Source organism: Arachis duranensis, chromosome 3, assembly GCF_000817695.3.
Source record: "Arachis duranensis cultivar V14167 chromosome 3, aradu.V14167.gnm2.J7QH, whole genome shotgun sequence".
In the NCBI taxonomy this organism is placed as follows: domain Eukaryota; kingdom Viridiplantae; phylum Streptophyta; class Magnoliopsida; order Fabales; family Fabaceae; genus Arachis; species Arachis duranensis.
The window spans coordinates 38,771-58,629 of record NC_029774.3 but is presented as its reverse complement, the minus strand read 5'-3'; the positions used below and the strand labels follow the sequence as shown (position 1 = coordinate 58,629).

General features: G+C 32.2%; 2 protein-coding genes across 6 annotated transcripts in view; both read right to left on the bottom strand.

The window, feature by feature from the left end:
- The window catches only part of LOC107476483 (ABC transporter B family member 19), a 12,822-nt gene extending 3,824 nt beyond the window's left edge, over positions 1–8,998 (bottom strand). Inside the window, exons 1-10 of the mRNA XM_016096310.3 lie at positions 8,871–8,998; positions 8,688–8,775; positions 8,331–8,400; positions 7,405–7,452; positions 5,784–6,806; positions 5,592–5,646; positions 5,098–5,273; positions 3,970–4,134; positions 2,709–3,004; positions 1–266 (exon numbers count right to left, since the gene is read on the bottom strand). Coding sequence (XP_015951796.1) covers positions 1–266; positions 2,709–3,004; positions 3,970–4,134; positions 5,098–5,273; positions 5,592–5,646; positions 5,784–6,761 — 1,936 coding nt within the window. The 5' untranslated portion in view covers positions 6,762–6,806; positions 7,405–7,452; positions 8,331–8,400; positions 8,688–8,775; positions 8,871–8,998. The remainder of the gene's footprint in view (positions 267–2,708; positions 3,005–3,969; positions 4,135–5,097; positions 5,274–5,591; positions 5,647–5,783; positions 6,807–7,404; positions 7,453–8,330; positions 8,401–8,687; positions 8,776–8,870) is intronic.
- A 151-nt stretch (positions 8,999–9,149) lies between these two features.
- LOC127745788 (uncharacterized) lies at positions 9,150–14,548 on the bottom strand. 5 transcript variants are annotated; one of them, XR_008007348.1, is made up of 5 exons: positions 14,108–14,548; positions 13,749–13,933; positions 13,152–13,257; positions 11,641–11,784; positions 10,124–10,510 (listed from the first exon to the last, which is right to left on the bottom strand). XR_008007348.1 is itself a non-coding variant. In XM_052259623.1 (4 exons), the coding sequence occupies exons 1-4, from the start codon at positions 12,333–12,335 to the stop codon at positions 9,296–9,298; spliced, it is 327 nt and encodes a 108-aa protein (XP_052115583.1). In that variant the 5' UTR covers positions 12,336–12,373; the 3' UTR covers positions 9,150–9,295. The 5 variants fall into 5 exon arrangements, 4 of the variants coding, with proteins under 4 accessions (XP_052115583.1, XP_052115581.1, XP_052115582.1 ...); XM_052259623.1 differs by lacking the exons at positions 13,152–13,257; positions 13,749–13,933; positions 14,108–14,548 and adding exons at positions 9,150–9,307; positions 12,288–12,373 and having other exon boundaries at positions 10,388–10,510; XM_052259621.1 differs by lacking the exon at positions 13,152–13,257.
- Positions 14,549–19,859: the final 5,311 nt, after the last annotated feature.

The following is a 19,859-nucleotide window of genomic DNA, read 5'->3' as shown; positions in this document are numbered from 1 at the left end:
CCCCTCCACTAGCACCAACGAGTGCCAAAGTTTTTGTCGATGAAAATACTAAATTAAGGGAATGAAGTATCAGAGAATCAGGACGAGATGGGTATGCAAAACTAACATTTTTTAACTCAATTCTACCACGGACAACAGTAAGCTTCCTTCCGTCAGGGCTATATGGATCAATCTCAGGAATTCTGTCTATAATAGAGAATACACGACTTGCTGCAACTGTACCTTGTGCAAATTGTGCAAAATATGACAGCGCCAATGCTAGACCTCTAGCAATCAAACAAACGAACAAACTTTAGAGAGTATATATAACTATACGATGAAAGTCCACAAAATCCAGTTATATATTTAAGAAGGGAACCGATTTTTTCATATAAAATTTTATATGTTTTAATCGTGATAAATAAAAAAATGTCAAATATAATACTTACAAAATTGTCTAATTAATGACAAACACAAAAAAAAATACCAATTATTAGTCGTAACACAGATAAAATATATTTTAAAAGACAATATAATACAACATACATAACTATATGCAAATACATGATGACTGGTTTTTTTAGTTGTATATAATATTTTTAAAAACTAATATATGAAAAATGGTATGTAAATATATTGGTTGTATTGCTGGTTTTCTAAAATTGTTCTATGATCACAGTTAATAATTAATCACTGAATTAAACATTATATATTTATGTATATTTATGTTTATTTTTTATTTTTTTTAAATAAAAAATTATTGAAGATACAAATATAATAGAACAAGATTTGATTTAAAAAAGAGTGAAACAAGAGTAATTAGATTCTTACTTAGTTAACTTTCACATGTATATTGCAGACTCTGTATTTAAAAAGGAGTCTTTTAAGATTTCAAAGACAGAACTTATAATGTGGGTCTATACTAAATTTGAAGTCTTTTGAATTCAGGGTTTAGTTCTCAAAATCACAAGAATTTGTCTCTTCTTTCTTGTGAGTAAGGTGAGAGCCAATTCATGCATACACTATTATTGGGTCATTGAAAAGCTATCAAAGAATTTTGAGGTATCTTCAAGGTAAAAAAGAGCATGGTTTAATTATGCACAAATATTCATATTTCAGATGCGGATTGGACAATCAATTTAGAAGATTGAAGGTCAGTTTTTGGTTATTGTGTTTATTTAGGCACTAATTTAATTTCTTAGTCATGTAGCAAACAGACCACTATTAGCAGATCATATTAATTGGGGCTGAATTTAGGAGTCTTGCATCTTGTGAAGCTGAATTAGTTTGGATGAGGAACTTGCTGTTCGAATTAAGAATCCGTCGTGCAACTATCCCAACAATCTTTTTGTGACAACTTAAGCACTGTTCTCCTCACAGCTAATCTAGTGCTATATGGCAAAACTAAGCACTGCCAACTTGATATTAAGTAGTTCAAGAAAAGGTGCAGGCCAAAGACCTTAATGACAAGTGGTTCACATCCCTGGCTCTGAACAAATCGCGGACATACCAACCAAGCCTCTTTCAGCAACCTCCTTTGATCGATTAAAGACCAAACTCAGTTGTTTCAAGATACAACTTGAGTTTAAAAGGGGTATTGAGGATAAAAATATAATAGAACAAGATTTAGTTCAAAAAAGAGTGAAAGAATAGTTAGACACTTGCTTAGTTAGGTCAATTGCTTCCACATATATATTATTTTTCAATAATTCTATACTAAATTTGAAGTCTTTTGAATTCAGGGTTTAGTTCTTAGAATCGCAAAAAAGTTTTTCTTCTTTCTTTTGCTCATTACCATTCTTTTTCTGATTTTCTTTCGGTGCTTATCTTAAACTGTCAAGCAACTGTGCTTGATCTTCTTTAAAAATTAACTAATATGATACTAAATTTTTCATAACAAAATATTGAAATTTTTCATAGCAGAATAATAAATTTTTTTCGCAACAGCATAATTAAGCTTTTCAAATATTCAACCATTACAGCATTCTTATAATTTTATTCATATTTTTTTTTATCATAAACATAAATCTAGCTTGATATATTATTTATAAAGTTTGATTATAAATATAAATATGTGGTCAATTTGTATTGTTATATAATATTTTAGCATACATGCAAAATGATAAATTATTTTTACTATTTGTTTATAATAATAACAATAATAATAAAAGTAAAAAACAGAACAAATATTGCACTATAAAAGTATGTTCACGAGTTTGATTTCCAGGGGGTGAAAAAGGTTTTGAAGGATTAAACATTGTTCATGAATTTATTATTCGGAGGGTGAAGATTTTGAAATTTTTTTTTATTTTTCAAAAACCACCCAAACTCATCGTTTTCAAGTTTTTTTTTTTTTAAATTGGAGGATTTTATTAGGTTTAAATTTAAATTATTTATTGTTTCAAATAATAAATTATTGTATTATCATTTATTCTTTTAAATAATAATATTATAGTAAAAATAAAATTGTAAAAATATACAATAAACCCTCCAAGCTTCTCTTTCAAATTTATTTTAAACTCCTGAAAAAAGAATGTTTAAGAATCTCAATGCTTCTTTTTACTTTTCTTTCCTCCCCCTTGGCCCCTTCCCCTTCAAAACCTCTCATTTATTTTCGCAAATGCACCCAAAAATATATTCTGTCAATCCCAATGCTAAAAATCAACAAAGCATTTGCTTAAAAAATTAAAACATGGACAGGTATGATATAGATGAGAGGGAATCTGCACCTTCCTCCTACATTGACACCAAAGAAACAAGCAATAGCTGCACCCCCATCAAGTTTGTTCGTGGCAATTAAGATGGAGCCATACCAAAATGCCAAGGCCCATGTCGAATATGTTACTAAATAGATAATGCCCATGCCTGCACCCTTGGCAAAACCAATTTTTGCGCCGATTGGGGCTGATTTTTGTAGTAATTGAGCATATTTTGCTGCCAATTGCCTTTCCGCAACAAAAGAAAACACTGTCCTAATTGAACTGATCGTTTGTTCCGCAATAACACCAGCTTTCCTGTAAGAAGCCTGGGCGGAAAAAAATAAAAAAAGAAGAAAATGTTTAGGCATAACATCAAATTATATATTAATACTAGATTATTAGTGAATTAATGCATAGTAATTCATAATTTTATTTATTAAATAGAGATTAAAAATACAAATCTTTTTATTCATAAATATATCTGATGGAGGATATTTTTAAAAACAAAAAATTGTACACCAATTTTTGTTTCAATTATCATTATATAGAGTAGATAATATTTATTATGCTTTTATCTTAGGTTTAGATAAGTGGTGACATGTTCGTCAGAACTCAGAACGTAAATCGGGATTAAGATCACTTGTCATATTTACTATATGTTTTTATCCATGTCCCACTTTATAATAACGGTGGTTGTGGAGGTTTTGGGATTAGGGCTGAGGTTGGAGAGGGTCCAAATTTTGGAGAGCGAGGTTGTTGGAGAAAAGGCTGATAGTCATTGGATTTAAGCTCGATAAGTACTTCAATGGTGGCAATAAGACAAATCAAAGAGGGGTTGGTGGCAGTGTATGTAGAGGTGTATGGAGGCTTGTGTTTTGGGTGTTGTGGTGGCACGACTGTTGTGTTGAAACTGGTGTTCTTTGCCACTGAAGAAGAACAAAACAGAATCGAAAGAAGAATTGAAAGAATGAGGAGAAGAACAATCTGAGGAGCAGAGGAGCTGAGAAATGATACTTTCTCACTGACTAATTACACTAACAACGTTCTATTTATAGCAGCTGCTACATCAACTTCTTGCTATCTAACATTTAGTTTTTTATCTCTATTCTTAACATGTTGACGGCGACGGTTGGTGGGGGTTCGTTGAGCTAAACTATTATAGAATATAGATCACATTTAAAAATGGTTGCCAAAAACCAAAAACAAATGTGTACATCACTGCCTAGCTAAAATGGAAGCAAATTATATGTATTTTATAGGAACTAAAAATTTATTAAAGCTTTTATCTTACTTCTTCTTTTGCTGTTAGACCACCATAAATTGCTTTGTAGACTATACCACAAAACATTGTTAATGGGGTGACTGAGAATACCACCAAAGAGACTCTCCATGATCTTCTAAATCCAACTATGTAGCCACATATAAATGTAAATATATGATGAACAAAGTGAGCCATCTGCAGTGGTCAATACATAGAAAAAACAAAAGAAGATAATGAAGATCGACAAGACTCATTTCCAAAGAAAGATTTTGATGCATGAAGGCCAATACATTATTTGTTTAGATGTTTTATTTTTAAGGAAAAAAAACACGGTTCTGCGTTCGGATCAAACCGAGCACAGCTGGGTTAACCGGCTATCAAGTTAGTCCAGTTTACAAAAAAAAAAAAACTTCATCATAAATCCAATAAACTTTTAATTTTACTTAAGTGTGTGGATCAAACCTACTGGATTAGTTCAATTTTTTCTCATTTTGAAAAACCATTTAATTAAGATACCTGAGTGTGTAGGTCAAATAATTGAGTATAAATTATTCTTAATTAAATACCACCTTTTGATATGGGAATAAATAATTCAAATTTTCGTGATATATTTTTTGAAAATAAATTATTCTTAAAAATTAAATGTTGAGATTTTAAAACAAATACAAAAGTAATATGTTTTCTAGGAAATAAAATAAAGTTCTTTCAAATAAAATTTCAAAGAGTACCGGGAGGTCAGCAAATTTTATGATTTGTAGTAATTAATTAGTCTCATTAATAATTTTAATAGTGTGAGATTTTATCTAGGAATGTGAGATTACTCACTTTGTTTTTACTAGTTAAATGCTTGCCAAATTTCAATAAAACTGATGGCTTTAGACTTTTTCTAAAATCTCACTTATTTTTATTTACGTGCATACGATATCATCTCATCGGACCTTTAATCGGCTTAAAAAAACATCAGGCATCTAAACTATTATTTTGTCGTAGACAAGTAAACTCTTTCAACATAATATATATTAACTAAATAGAAAAGAAAGACAACTAGCTACTTCAGTTCTGTTTGTTTTCTTTAGAAGGCGACTTGCCGTCGGTTTAAATCAGAAATATATATTTATATCATTATATGCAATGCAGGTATCAGTTGTTAGTATTAACCTTCTCTCCCATAACTTCTTGGATTTGTGCAACATCACTTGCTATTCCATGCATAATGTCACCAGTGTTGATCTGTGTATCAAAAAAGCTAATATCCTGTCGAAGAACTGCTCTTAAATACTCCGTCCTCATTCTTTGAGCAGATCTCTCGCCCACTAACCTCCAACATGCGATCTCTGTCAATTGTATGATTAATCCATTATTGTAAAAAAAAAACATCAGTTAAGAAAATAAATTTAAAACATATAATTATTTTTTATTGTCAATTTAATTATGAGTATAATAAAAATCGAAAATATTGTTAAAAAATTAAAATAAATAATTATTAAAAATGAAATATGTAATTTAAAATGTATAACTATTTTTAAGTGGACTTATTAGTTATTACTACTCAACATCAATTGCTAAGCAAATTATGTTGAAAGTCAGACAATAATGGAAAACGGAAAATTAATATTTGACTAATTATTTATTAATATCCCTAGTATCCTTACGCAAATATGCTCCAACCGAAACAACTGCAGCCAACCCGGTCATATATATGCATATCTGAGAAATTAAAATTTAAAGGAAGAGAAAGAAAATGAGAGTACGATATAGATTCACGTATTCGATATACAAACATTTGAATTCAGCATAGAGAGCAAGATAAGTAACAAGGAAATTAAAGAAAGAATTTATAGTACCTTCTCTACATCCTTCATCATTTGCTTATTATTCCCATTTTGTGAAATCTTATTGACCAATTCTCCAAAAAGATAAGAATAAAAAGGAAGTGAGCCTCCATCTATGAAAGCACCTAAACAACCTACAAGCACAAGAACCCAATCCCACTTTGTTGCATACCTAAATAGCCGAAACAACCCAATTGTCTTTGGAGGCCCTGCATCTTCCTCGTCCAATTCCTCCTCGCCCTCTTCATCATACTCATACCCTGGAACCTTGTCAACACCATAACTCGGGGTACCGAATTTATCTCCGGCTGATGGTAGTCCGTAACTATCGCCATGCTTGCCACGGTGGTCATGTTTAATATAAGAGAATTTAGCGTGATACCCACCGATTTCTTTATCAGAGATGCTATAGTCTATCCAACTGAGCTCGTCTTCTTCGGCCAACGGACTAGTCTTGTTTCTTATTATGCTATCTCTTTCTTTTATGACCTTCGTTTTAGAGAAACCACGAGACTCGCTAAGGTCACTGTCCCCGGCAACATAGCTCTGGAGCTCAACTCTTCCGTAGACGGAATGCTCATTATGATAAGTTGAGCCTGAGTGGCCTTTGAATCGACTAGTTTGTGAAAGGAAGTAGTCATTGGCCGACTGACGAAACACGCGGCTGTGTTCAAATGGGGAGTCGACTGGCCATGGATTCAGAACAGAGCCCATGCGTGCGCTGTACTCTTGCCATCCCCTGCTGGCCTCGAACTTCCAAGAAACCTCTCCTTGCCACGAATGATCATCGTCCGAAGCGAAAGGCGTCGTGGGAATTCTGTTGGGGCGAGCTCTTCTAGAGCTGGCGGCTTTGCGTTGAGTTTGAGAGGTGGACATTGTGAAAGACTCCGAGCCAAAGACGTTGTGATGGCTTACTGGCGTTGGATAGTATCGTTTGTGATGGTTTGGGGTGTAATACTCCGTCTCACTCTCAAATGAAGCATCAGTCATGGTTGGCTATAGCTAGGGAGTTGCTCTTGATGTTTCTTGTTTAGTCTGATGGAAAAAGAATAAAATGTTGAAGAAGAAAGACAACAAGGTTTATTAAAACTCTGATGACTCTTGGTAAGAAAAATAAAAATTATGGTGTGTGAAAGAAAACGTTTGATAATTTTATAATAAAAAATTTGTTTTTTATTATTTTAAGTTTGGTAATGTATAAATTTACGACTAACTATATGTTATGTGTATACTAACGTCGTCACACATATATTTATAAATAAATATATTAATATATTAGTAATTGATATTAATGTAGTAATAGTACTTTTGATAAACTTATTTATATTTATCTATCTATCTATATAAATAATAGAGATATAGAGGTTCGTGCATATTATTTTTCATAAAAAATCCTGTGCACGTACAGATTTACTATTGTGAGTATCCTCGTATTTATAATTATTATACACATTTAATTTCATGGAAAGATATGTTATTGTGCCTATTAATATACTAACAACATTAAAGATATTTTCAAAAAAATATAGTCCAAATCGATTAACCAAGAATATAGTACTATGAAGAAAAAAGTTCCTAAGAAACAATAATCCCTGAACAACGAAACGAAGGTCATGCTATTTGTATGTGTTACCTTCAAGTTCTTCAACTTGCAGCTTCCAGATTCTCTCTTAATTTACCCCTGTATATTAGCGATACATTAAACAAACAATTAGGATCGATATTCAATGAATATATCTTGTATATTTGTTTACTAATTTCTTCGTGTGGAGCATAGTCAAGTCTTTGTATATCACTAAATTACATGACATAGTTATTTACAAACACACAGGTCATTTCAGTCCCAACTCCAAAGCTCCAAATTAATAATAAGATGAGCTTGTGTTATTTGAAACGAGAAGGTCTGTCACTGTCATAACTATGTCCTGAGCCGGCCTCACACCTTTGAATGCCGCCCACGAGCATCAAGCCGGCCTTGCGTTAACCAAAATCATTAACAAATAAATACTCAAATTTCAGCCACTTAGTTATTTGCGCTCTTAATTAAAAAAAATTAAAATTATTGATTAAGTACTTTTCGATCCATCTATAATAATTAGGTTGAAATTAGTAACTCTCAAGGTAATTATCACTACAAGAAAAACATTCATTCAGGTACATTTGAAAAGTGTAGTCAAAAGTGAAAAAAAAATGATGCCTTAAGCTACGCTTTTTGGGGTGATTCGTATTCGGCCGTTGCCTATTCTCAAAGGCTACGCTTTTCAAGTGATGCTGTCCAAGATCAAAAGCTACGCTTTTCAACTTTCATTTTTCTAGAATAGGCTACGGTTTTCAACGCTACTGCATCACTTGTAAAGCGTAGCCACATTGTATACCATAGCTATTTTTTCTAAGTATAGCCTTAAGTCCCTCTTTTTTTTATATACTATAGCTACTGTATATAAGTGTAGCCTTAGGTTCCTCATTATTTTTTTTATTTTTTATATATATATATATTCTAATAAATTTTTTGATGATCATAAATGAGTATTCATACATCTCACACTAAATTAAACATACCCATTGAGCGCAACTGATTTCAGCGTCCTCTATTCGTAAAGGCCCGCTCTCGTTTTTTTGCCTCGAAAAGCTGAGAAGTCATTGCCACAAGTGAATTAGATGATATGCTTAACATGCCTTCAAAGAAAAGAGTGCAGGTGTCTCCACATGTCAGCGATCATTAGTGACATAGTAGTAAAGTTAACTTACCAACTTGACACATAGTGATATCTTTCAAGAACTAAATTGAAAGTTATTGAATCTTTAATCAGTTTAATGAACCATATCGACTTATGTGTGATTTTTGATAATCCAATTTTAATATTATCTCGTGAATCAAGTCACGTGAGACCAAATAGGTTAATTGACACTACTTACCAATACCTTCAATGATAGTTTTTCATCACTTAGAATAGGCAATTTGCTTCCGAAAACTAGCTTTGATACATCAGGTGCCTTTGATGACCTGCATTATTATCCAACAACTCATATATTTTGTCACTTTCTCCTAATAAAGGAAGAAACAAATATGAATGATGATGATTCATTAGTTAATAGTACCTAGTTTCATCAACACAGAAGGAAGTAGAAGTAGAAGTAGTAATAGTTGTAGTAGTTGAGGTTCCATTTCCATAATTTGAAAGACAGAAATAAATTGGTGTTAGTTCAGAAAGTTGGTCATTTACAATAGCCAAAATGCCAAATGGTCCAAAAAATATGTCCAACTGAACAACAAAAAATAAATAAATAAATAAAAATCAGGAAAATGTAAAGTAAAACCATGATTACTGTGAGATACAAGTTGTAACAATGCAACCAATAACTATGGAAAAATCCTGTGTTGCAGGGCCAATGTGTAATGGCACTACTGTGCCAGGTTTAACCAATAATTCCTTAAATTCATCACTGCTAAGTCTCAAGCTCTCTATTTCTTCCACTGGCCATTGAAGCAAATTAGTTCCAGTCTTCTTGTCATACAATACTGCTCACGAAATAGTCTGATTCCGGCAGCCAAAACATAAACATTTGTGGATTAGAGATTCTTACTAATTAAAGTAATTTACCCATCAATATATAAGATCAAATTACAATGTGTCAAACTTTCAAAGTTGACTCTTTGTGCTACTAAAGTACTTGTTTTCTATTTTCTTTCTTTTCCTTTTGAATTCAGGCATTATATATTGAAATTGGTACAGTCAGTAGCACATGTTTGAAAGTGCCATTTGAAACTTGAAGTAGATTCACAAAAACCAGCACAAAAAAAAAAGTGCCATTATAAAATTTGGTTGGTACCTATCCATTAATATTAATAACTATAATTTTTAATTTAAAAAATTATTGTATTAAAAATTTATTATACAGAATATAACCCTATTACATTCTATAAAAACCAAAATAATCTTAATTTTTTTGTCTATATTAATGAGTCCTACTTAAATATAAAAATTATTATGTAAATGTGTTTAAATAAATATTGTTATACGATTACGGTTATAAATTCAAATAAGTTAGAACTTTAATAAAAATATATAAGACAAAAGAAGCATAAGAATTAATAAGTATAAGCATAAATAAGTCCATTTTTAGTAATACTTGTATATTTAATAATGAGGCACATAGAGAAAACGAACTCAAAACTATAATAAAATCTGATAGAATTAATGTCTTTTTGTAACATGGCATAGAAAATTTGGCTGTTAAGCATCTATTTTCAAATACTTCTCAAACAAATTGTTCATTTCAACCATCAAACATTTTTAATAATTCGGTTTTTTTTTTTCTAGAAGTAAAATTTTACGTTATAATCCCCATAGTGACAGCAACATCATTGACTTATAAAGATTTGGAGAAAAAAAATTACGTTGCACACGATCTTCCTCACTTACACTAACATGGCATGAGGGATATATAAAGACGGACAGCAGGGCAAAGGTAAGAGGAGTAATAAATCTTCTCTAACTCTAAAAAGCAACGCTATCTTACTTCAACAATATCTAACCAAGAATACACTAATATATTCAAATGGATTGCAAAGTTTTAGAGTTTGAGCACAAATATATTTCAAAGAGCCATGTCACCATGTCAATACGAGCCCCAAGACCATCACCAAAGCTAAGCTGCACAATTGTTACTTCAGAATCCGAATCTTGATCTATCATTGCTATTGGCATGAGAACACTATTAAGATTGTCACTGGATTTCTGCAATAGGAATTAACTAATCAAATGTCAAAAGAATTACATATATATTTGACTGCCACAAATTGAATTGCATGGATAATTGGAAACATCATGTGCATAGAGACATGTAAATTATACAAAAAAAAGTGGTGGGATTATTGGAACAATAGGACACTGTCATTCCTCTTTATCCTCTGTTATCAAATGCGATTGAAGAATGATGGTCAAGTTATATTAATGAATCGACTAATTTATGAAAAGTTTAGTTGTGCATAGTTGATTATGATCAGCTGAGTCAAAATTATGTTCTTAATCAACATTAAGTTCCAACAGCTTTGACGGATGGAGTTTCATTCTTCGTATATATCACATTCAATGAATGATTCCTAATAAAATAGACAAAAGCAGAAAAAATGCCTACAAACAAAATCTTAATAGTAATTTTATATACAACTTGTTACGGTATTTCTTATATTTCACCCGAGCTATGCAATCATTTGATATATAGTAATTCGTTCTAATGAAACAGAAAATAAAATATTTTGATCGAACAACAATTACGTTACTAACTGCAGTGTTTGTGAGTGAATTTTGATTATATAAAATCATGATATGCTACTAAACGGCAAATATGTTACTAACTTTGATTGTATAAAGACAGTAAGTTAATTTATATTTTAATGCTATTGACGAACTTTTCAAAGGAGAACTACCCCTTAGTACTTATGACTACTTTGAAATGTAACACAGCATTTGAAATGAACAAACTATAACCTTTATCCACTCCAAGTTAAATTTACGACACAGTCCAAGATGTCAAAGTTAATTCAAAAGATAAGTATTAGGTGAAGAGGCAAGATGCAAGGCTATTTTCATCATCGCAATATTATAAATGAATACTTGAAATGAATCGAAATCCACCAAAATCAAATAAATTAATAGAAATATAAATTTTTTTTCCAAATTAATAGATACTGAGAAACAAATATTATTATTCTGTAATAGACATAAAAGCTAAGAGTAATAAGCTAAGTTTCAAGAAGCCAATTTGCAAGAAAATCGAATTTTTTCTCAAGAAAATTCACTTGAGCAAAGTCATAACATATTAGCATTCAAAAGCAGAAGAATTATTTTATAGAAGATCATACTACCTGTCGGATTTTCTCAATTCCAATGGCAGCAATGAAAGCGTGTATGGTTTTTCCACATCTACGGGAAGTTACCACTTTATTATATGTTTCCTTTGCATGCTTCACCACCTCATTGACCTCTTTAACAGTTCCAACTTGGTTGATCTACATTACAATGGAAAATCATCACATTTAATGTTTCTTTCATAAACAAATAAACAATAATATAACACAGATTTGAAAATCATTTCTTTTTCATTCTCTTTGCTAAAATGTCATATACTTTAGGGATATATTTGGTGTATTAGGCGTAGGAAAAGGACTCTCTTATCCGCACTAATTCAAAACCAATTAGTCATTTTTTATCTAAATGGTAATTTCCTATTCACAATGACATACAAAATGAGCCAAAAAAAAAATGTTATATGATTTTCAAAATATGAGCTTTTAAAGGTTGTAGGGCTCCCAATACCTTTTTCAAATTCTTCACATCCTAGTTTGCCTTCTTATCTTACATAGATTTTGAGAGTGAAAAGAAAACAAATAAATAAATAAGCAATAAAGATAGAGCACAATCCAAATCAAGTATTGGGCAAAGGTCAACCATAGGATTAGCCATCACCAAGACTGAAAACAAATACAAATAACAAATCCAAACTGGAAGCTACCATTGTATATCTTTTCAAATGTGACTGTGCAATAACGAAGTTTTCCATCAAAAGAGAAGAGAATTGAGCCTTTATGTAACTGTATGAAATGATGATAGATAAGAAAATCATGCACAAAGCATTAGTTATCACCAAGACCCAAACATTGTATAATGAAGAATTTAGCTCAGCTAACCAAAACTGCTAATTAACACAATGCTACCTACCTAACACATATATGAAACCAAGAAGTCAATGATGACTTAAATCCCTAAGGGACATTAGTCCATTCTAGTCACACTTGTAGATAAAAAGGCGTGGATTATTATTTACTACTACTAAAAGAAACACATATGTTAAGGAAGCAATTATTGAAGCCTAAAAAAGATTTAAGAAGGGATTACATGAAATTATCTATGACAAATGCAATATATAGAAAGGCTTACATGAATTAAAATACAAAAGTCATTACAACTTGAAATACAAAATATTGCATGAAGAAATACCTTATTTATTGTAGCGAGCAAAAGCATCTTGGATTAGAATCATTATCTCATATGGTATTGTTCCAGTAAATGACTTCAATTTTTGGTTTTGCCTATTATTGTCTATGATTTTTTGGTTTTTAATACTTTGAAAGCAATGAATTCAGTTTTTGGTTTTGCACTTTCACATTTGAAAATCAAATCAGTTCTTAAGGCATCATGTTATAAAATGTTATGTAACTAATTTGCTTATATTTTTAGGACTAACTTCGAATTGATTTATTAGCATTCATCTGAAAGCTTTGTTTATTTTCATGTCAGAATGCTCTTATAGAATACATAAAGCTTAAGTTATGACTCAAGTTAGAATAAATGATATGTATAAATAAGAGAAGCTTACATAGTAATATTAGATGAAACACTCATATAGAAGAGAAGCTTAATTTATTGAGATTTGATATCACAGTAAACACGCCTTGAATCCCTTTCCAATTCCTGAATAAAACCTGTTCATATTCTTAGATCTATAAATATACCCACCAAAAAAATTGACACCACAATGGCACCAAAAGCCCTAACTAAAGCAAGGTACTTTACTAAAAAACAATCTTCAACATATAAATGAATCACAACATCACACTCAACATTGTATTTGCAGTACTCATATGCACAAATGACACTCCATCTATTCATAAAAACAATCATGGAAAAAGGAAAAAAAAACCTCAAAAAAAGACAGGAAAGACTTAAACTAAACAAATGTATCCATTCACTTCTCCTCCTTTTTCACATAAGAATAAGCCCTAAATCATTGCATCACAGATTTATCATACATGAAACACTTAAAAGTTAAAACTGAACAAATGAATTATGGTAATCAATCAAGAAATAATACTCAAAATAGAGTCTTCCCAATCCACCTAAACTGTGGAAAAATCCAAAAATCAAAAGTAGTAGTACAAAATTGTTAAAAAATGGCTAAAAGGGTTTCACTTACCAGCATAAGTTTTCTCCAGAACTTGCAATTCACAATCTTCATTTTGCACTTGATCTTGTTCTCACCCTCCACTGGCTTCTTCTTCCTCTTATCTTTTCTGAACTAACACTCTCCATACCTCAAAGATCAAAGCTTCGAATTGCACGAAATACTCGAAGCTAGAAATAGAGAACCACGAAAATCTCCTAAAATGAAAAAAAGTACAAAAAACCACAAATGATGTTACAGTTTATTCCATTAGCCAGGGAATAGTAAAGATGGAGTAAGGATAGATCACAGCATTCAAATGATCTAATATATGATTTAATTAATTAGGAAATCAACGCACTAAACAGGAAGTGATCAAATCAAATACTGACATTGAAGAGTTGAAATGGATCTGTGAGATGGGACCTGATAAGTGTCGTCAAACTTGTAGTATACATTCCTGTCTCCTCTTCCCTTCTCTCTCGATCTAGCCTTCTTATCTGTCACCGCCACCTCTGTCACCACCCTCTTCTCCTTCTTCCGTCGTGCTTCCCCTCTTCACCCTCATTCCTCTTCCATTTTCTCTCGATCTTAGCGTCCTTGTCTCTCACTGTCGCTGGCATCACTTGCCACAACTCCTTCCGTCATTCTTCATTTGGTCACCTCCATGTTTTCTTCTCTACTTCGTTTAGTGTTTCTCTCCCTGAATCCTCTCCGATTTTCTTACGTTGTCGGAGGAAGTCTTCTCCTACCTGCGTCACTTACTCCTCCCTACTAAAGAGTTCCAACTCTGTCTCATCTTCTCTTCTCGTTTTTTTATCATTTGTTGTCTTTTCCATTTTTAAATTTATGAATGACAAATGGGAACAAATATATGAGGGTAAGAGAATGAATAATTTTGGAACAAAATGATTTTGAATTTGAAATTCAAATTCCCGCTTAATATCCACCATGTACTTCCCAATAATAGCTTATTCTATACTATCCTGTATTGTTTTTTTTTTATTTTCAATAAGCAAGACACTTGTCAATCATTTAATGAAATTGGTCAGAGAAGGGAAACATTGGCGGTGGCTAGATTAGAAGGGGTTAGGGCTTTTGGAGATTAATTTAGGAATTAGGGTTTAATTTGGGACAAAAGTGAAATTAAGAATTTTGGCTAAATTGGGTTTGGTCAATTTTAATAAAATTAAAGTATATTATAAAAAATTGAAATTTAATTTGCTCTTTTAAAATTACTTTAAAAACACTACTTAATTATCAATTTACTAATCAGTTTTTAATCAAATATTCTAATTTTAAAATTAGAAATATAATTTATTTTCTGTTTATAAAAATCAGAGTATTAAATTCCAAAATCTCAATTATTTAACTAAATCGTATAAAATTCTTATTCTTTTACAACTGTTAAGTTGTATCATTTAAATATATAAAATTATTCAATAATTATAAGATTAAGTAAAGTTTCCAATTTAATTATCAAAATTTGATTTAATTATTTTTAATAAAATAATTTTTAAAAATAAAATTTTTAATGAATATATAAGTTGAAATTAACTCATAGTAATATTTTTCGAAAAGTTCTAAGTCTTACATCTTCTTTGATGGTGAGAGGGTTTCTGAAGGCTACTAAGTGTGAGTTTTGAAGGGACAAAATTTGACTAAGTGTGTGAGTTTGCTTTTGAGAAACTGAGGAAAAAAAATTTATCAAGTGTAAGCTTTTGGCTTTAGATACATTAGGCATCACTTTTAAAGTGCACCCAAAACTTAATAAATAGGCTACCCTTTAAAAGTACTCTCTTTAATACAAAAAGTGAACTCATAGATATCAACATACGGCTACGCTTTATAAGTGATTTCTATAATACCTAAGACTACACTTTTTAAATGATGCCAGAATTGTGTTTCTTTTTCTCTTATAAAAACGCAACACTGAGAAAAGCATACCCTATTCTATGAATAGGCTACGCTTTTCAAATGTAGCTTAAAAAAAGTGTGGCTGAATGGATATTTTTCTTGTAGTGTATATTTCACGAAATTGAATTATGTACTAGATATTTCTGGTACAGATTGTGAGATGGATCGGAGATTAGGAGCGAAGGGGTGAGTACCTGCAAAGAGACTCTGATGCTTAAATCAGAATAGATCTAAGAGGTTTATATGAGTAGAATGAGTAACATATCTGAGGTGGCTTCTGACTCCTCTTTATATAACTGGTGGTAGTTATCTTATCTTATCTCTATTTAGCTAAGATAAAAGAGGAATTTGAATTCGAATATTGCGTTAGGATGTTGAAAGTTATTAATCCATTTTGGGCCACCTTGAGATTGCTGGGTTTGGTGACAGTTCTAAGGAAGGACCCGAAGATCGAGTCCGGAATAATTGCCCTCCGGACCGAGAGAGTGAGTGTGCTTAGTCTTCGTTGCTGGAGTTTTTATTAGGTCGTGTAACCATGAACTTGGCGGGGAGGGCGTCGTTCGGGTTCTATGGGTGAGGTCGGAGAATCGTGGGACGTTTTAGGACGTCCTATCACCTATCCGTTGTTCTTCTCGAAGGGGTTTTGTTCGTTGTGGTTTCCCAGGCGTCATAATGACGTTTTTAATGCTATGGAGTTTTTGGGTTCCCCTTTTTGCCCCTCGCCCCTTCGCGTTTCCCTTAATTATTATTTTTTTTGAAATGTTGGAGTCCTATTTGTAACTGCTTCGTCTCTATAGCTTCTCTTTTTTCTTTCTTCTAATTTCCTTTCACTTTCCTTGCCTTCATATTTTTCTTTCTACTATTCGTCCATGCGTTGTGCGCTCGTCATGTACTTTGTGCTGCTCCTTGCTTTTTGCTTACTCCAGATTTAATCAGGTTGGTACTCTTTTTCTTTTAGTGCATGTTTTGATTGTCTGCTTTGTGTTTACCTTTTGACTATTCTGTGTTCTGCATCTCTCTATTTTGGGGTTATTTTTCTGGGTACGAGTGATAGGCTATCAGAGGGAGTGTGTGCCACTTTTTTTGGATGTGGTTTGTGCTTGTGCTAGGTGTAGCTTTTTCCTCTTTAGATGCTCTGTAAAAAAGGGGTTTGCAAGATTTTTCTCCCTGTTTGTTTAGTGGGCTGACGGTGGTGCCCTCCTCTTTTTTAGGTATGGCCTTATGGAGGAGCGAGGGTGCGAGGGCTCCCATAGTTCTGACCGGTGGTGTTCCCAGCATGTATTATTGGGTGACATCCGACGTGTGAGGGACGCCATCCCGGGTGACGAAGGCGTAACTCCAGAGATGGAGCGCCAGTATGACCTCATACTCCCCTGGGTAAACCCTAAACCCTAAAACTCTAAAATTCCTAAAACCATAAACTCCTAAAACCCTAAACCCTTAAACCCTTAAACCATAAACCCTAAAACCAAACTCTAAACACAAAATCCTAAACCCTAAAAACCCAAAAATTCAAAAACTCTAAAAACCCTAAAAACCCTAAAACCCTAAACCCAAAACCAAAACCTTAAACCCTAGAAACCCTAAAACTCTAAAAATCCTAAAAACCCTAAAAGTCCTAAAAACCTAAAATCCTATACCCTAAACCATAAATCCTAAAAACTCTAAAAACCTAAAAACCCTAAAAACCAAAATCCTAAACCTTTAACCCTAAACTCTAAAACCTAAAAATCCTAAAAATCGTAAAACCTCTAAAAATCCAAAAACTCTAAAACCCTAAAATCCTAAAAACCCTAAAAATCGTAAAACCCTAAACTCCTAAACTCTAAACCATAAACTCCTAAACTCTAAACCCTAAACTCAAAGCCGTAAACCCTAAAAATCCTAAACCCCTAATCTTAACCCTAAACACTAACCCTAACCATAAACCTTTAACCTAACCCTAAACCCTAACCATAACCCTAAACCCTAACCCTAACCCTAAACGCTAACACTAGCCCTAACCCTAACCCTAACTCTAATCCTAACTCTAACCCTAAACCCTAATCCTAACCCTAAATCTTAACACTAATCCTAAATGCTAACCCTAACCCTAACCCTAACTCTAACCTTAAACACTAACCATAACCCTAATCCTAAACATAAACTCTAATCCTAACCCTAAACCTTAACCCTAAATGCTAACCCTAACCCTAATCGTAACCCTAAAATCTAAGTCTAACCCCAGGGTTAGGGGTTAGATTTAGGGTTAAGGTTTTAACGTTTTGGGTTTATGATTTAGGGTTTATGGATCAAGGTTTCGAGTTTCGGGTTTAGGGTTTGGGATTCAGGGTTCATGATTCATAATTCAGGTTTCTGGATTTTAGGGTTTTAGAATTTTATGGTTTTATGGTTTAGGATTTTAGGATTTTAAAGTTTTTGGAGTTTTAGGGTTTTTAGGGTTTTGGGGTTTAGGGTTTTAGGGTTTAGGTGTTAGTGGTTAGTGCTTAGGGCTTAGGGCTTAGGGTTTAGGGTTTTAGGGTTTTGGGGTTTTAGGGCTTTAGAGGTTTATGGGTTTGGGGTTTGGAGTTTGGGGTTTAGGATTTGGGATTTATGGTTTAGGGTTTAGAATATAGGATTTTAGGATTTTAGGATTTTAGGGGTTTAGTGTTTAGGGTTTAGGGATTAGGGTTCAGGGTTTAGGGGTTATGGGTCAAGGTTTAGGAGTTAGGAGTTAGGGTTTAGGGGTTATGATTTAGGGGTTAGGGTTAGGGCTTAGGGGTTTTACGGGTTTAGGATTTTAGGGTTTAGGGGTTTATGGATTTCGGGGTTTAGGGTTTTGGGGTTTGGGATTTAGGGTTTGAGGTTTGGTGTTTGGTGTTTGGGGTTTGGGGTATAGGGTTTAGGATTTAGGGTTTATGGTTTATGGTTTAGAGTTTATGGATATTTCTAAGGTTTTTAGGGTATTTCTAGAGTTTTTTTAATATTTTCTAGGATTTTCTAGGGTATTTCTAGGGTTTTCTAGAGTTTTTAGAGTTTTCTAGGATTTTCTATGATTTTTAGAATTTTCTAGGGTGTTTCACAGGTTTTAGAATTTTTAGGGTATTTCTAGTGTTTTCTAGGGTTTTTAGGGGTTTCTAGGGTATTTATAGGATTTCTAGGGTATTTCTAGGATTTTCAAAGTTTTTTTTGGGGGTTTTAGGATTTTTAAGGTGTTTCTAAGGTTTCCAGAGTTTTATAGGATTTTCTAGGATTTCTAGGGTATTTCTAGGGTTTTTAGTGTTTTCTAGGATTTTTAGGATATTTCTAGAGTTTTTCGGATTTTCTAGAATATTTCTAGAGTTTTTTAGGGTTTTTTGGATTCTCTATGGTATTTCAACGGTTTTCTTAGATTTTTAGGGGTTTATAGGGTTTTCAAGGGTATTTCTAGGATTTTCTAAGGTTTTCTAACGTTTTTAGGGTACTTCTAGAATTTTCAAAGGTTTTTAGGATTTTTTAGAATTTTTAGGGTATTTATAAGGCATTTCTAGGATTTTTAGGATTTTTTCGGAGTTTTAGGATTTTCTAGGGTTTTTACGATTTTCTAGGATTTTAAGGATTTTCTAACATTTTCTAGTGTATTTCTAGATTTTCTAGGATTTTTAGATTTTCTAGGATTTTTTAGGATATTTCTAGGGTATTTCAAGGGTTTTAAAATTTTCTAATATTTTTAGGGTTTTCTAGGAAATTTCTAGGATTTTAGATTTGTCTAGGATTTTCTAGGGTATTTTTAGGATTTTCTAGGTTATTTTTAAGGTTTTCTAGGATTTTTAAGATTTTATAGGATATTTCCAGGGTTTTCTAGGGTATTTCAAGGGTTTTAGGATTTTCTAGGAATTTTTGGATATTTCTAGTGTTTTTAGGGTTTGCTAAGGTTTTCTAAGATTTTTAGGGATTTCTAGAGTTTTCTAGGGTATTTTTAGAATTTTTTAGAGTTTTCTAAGGTGTTTCTAGATTTTTCTAGTATTTTTAGGATTTTTTAAGGTTTTCAAGGTTTTCTAGGGTTTTCTACGTTATTTCTAGGGTTTTTTTAGGACTTTTAGGATTTTTTTATGGTATTTCTAGGATTTTTAGGGTTGTCTAGTATATTTCTAGGGGGTTTCTAGAATTTTTAGGGTATTTCTAGGAATTTTAGAGTTTTCTAAGATTTTTAGGGTATTTCTAGGATATTTCTAGGCTTTTATGATTTTCTAGGGTTTTTAGGATTTT

Bases quoted from the DNA above. Each gene is read 5' to 3' on its own strand.
- LOC127745788 (XM_052259620.1), bottom strand. From the start codon at position 12,335: ATGGAAAACTTCGTTATTGCACAGTCACATTTGAAAAGATATACAATG. The intron at 11,785-12,287 runs GTAGCTTCCAGT...ATTGTAATGTAG, and splicing joins ATTTGAAAAGATATACAATG to ATCAACCAAGTTGGAACTGT. The intron at 10,511-11,640 runs GTAGTATGATCT...TTCCTATTGCAG, and splicing joins GAATTGAGAAAATCCGACAG to AAATCCAGTGACAATCTTAA.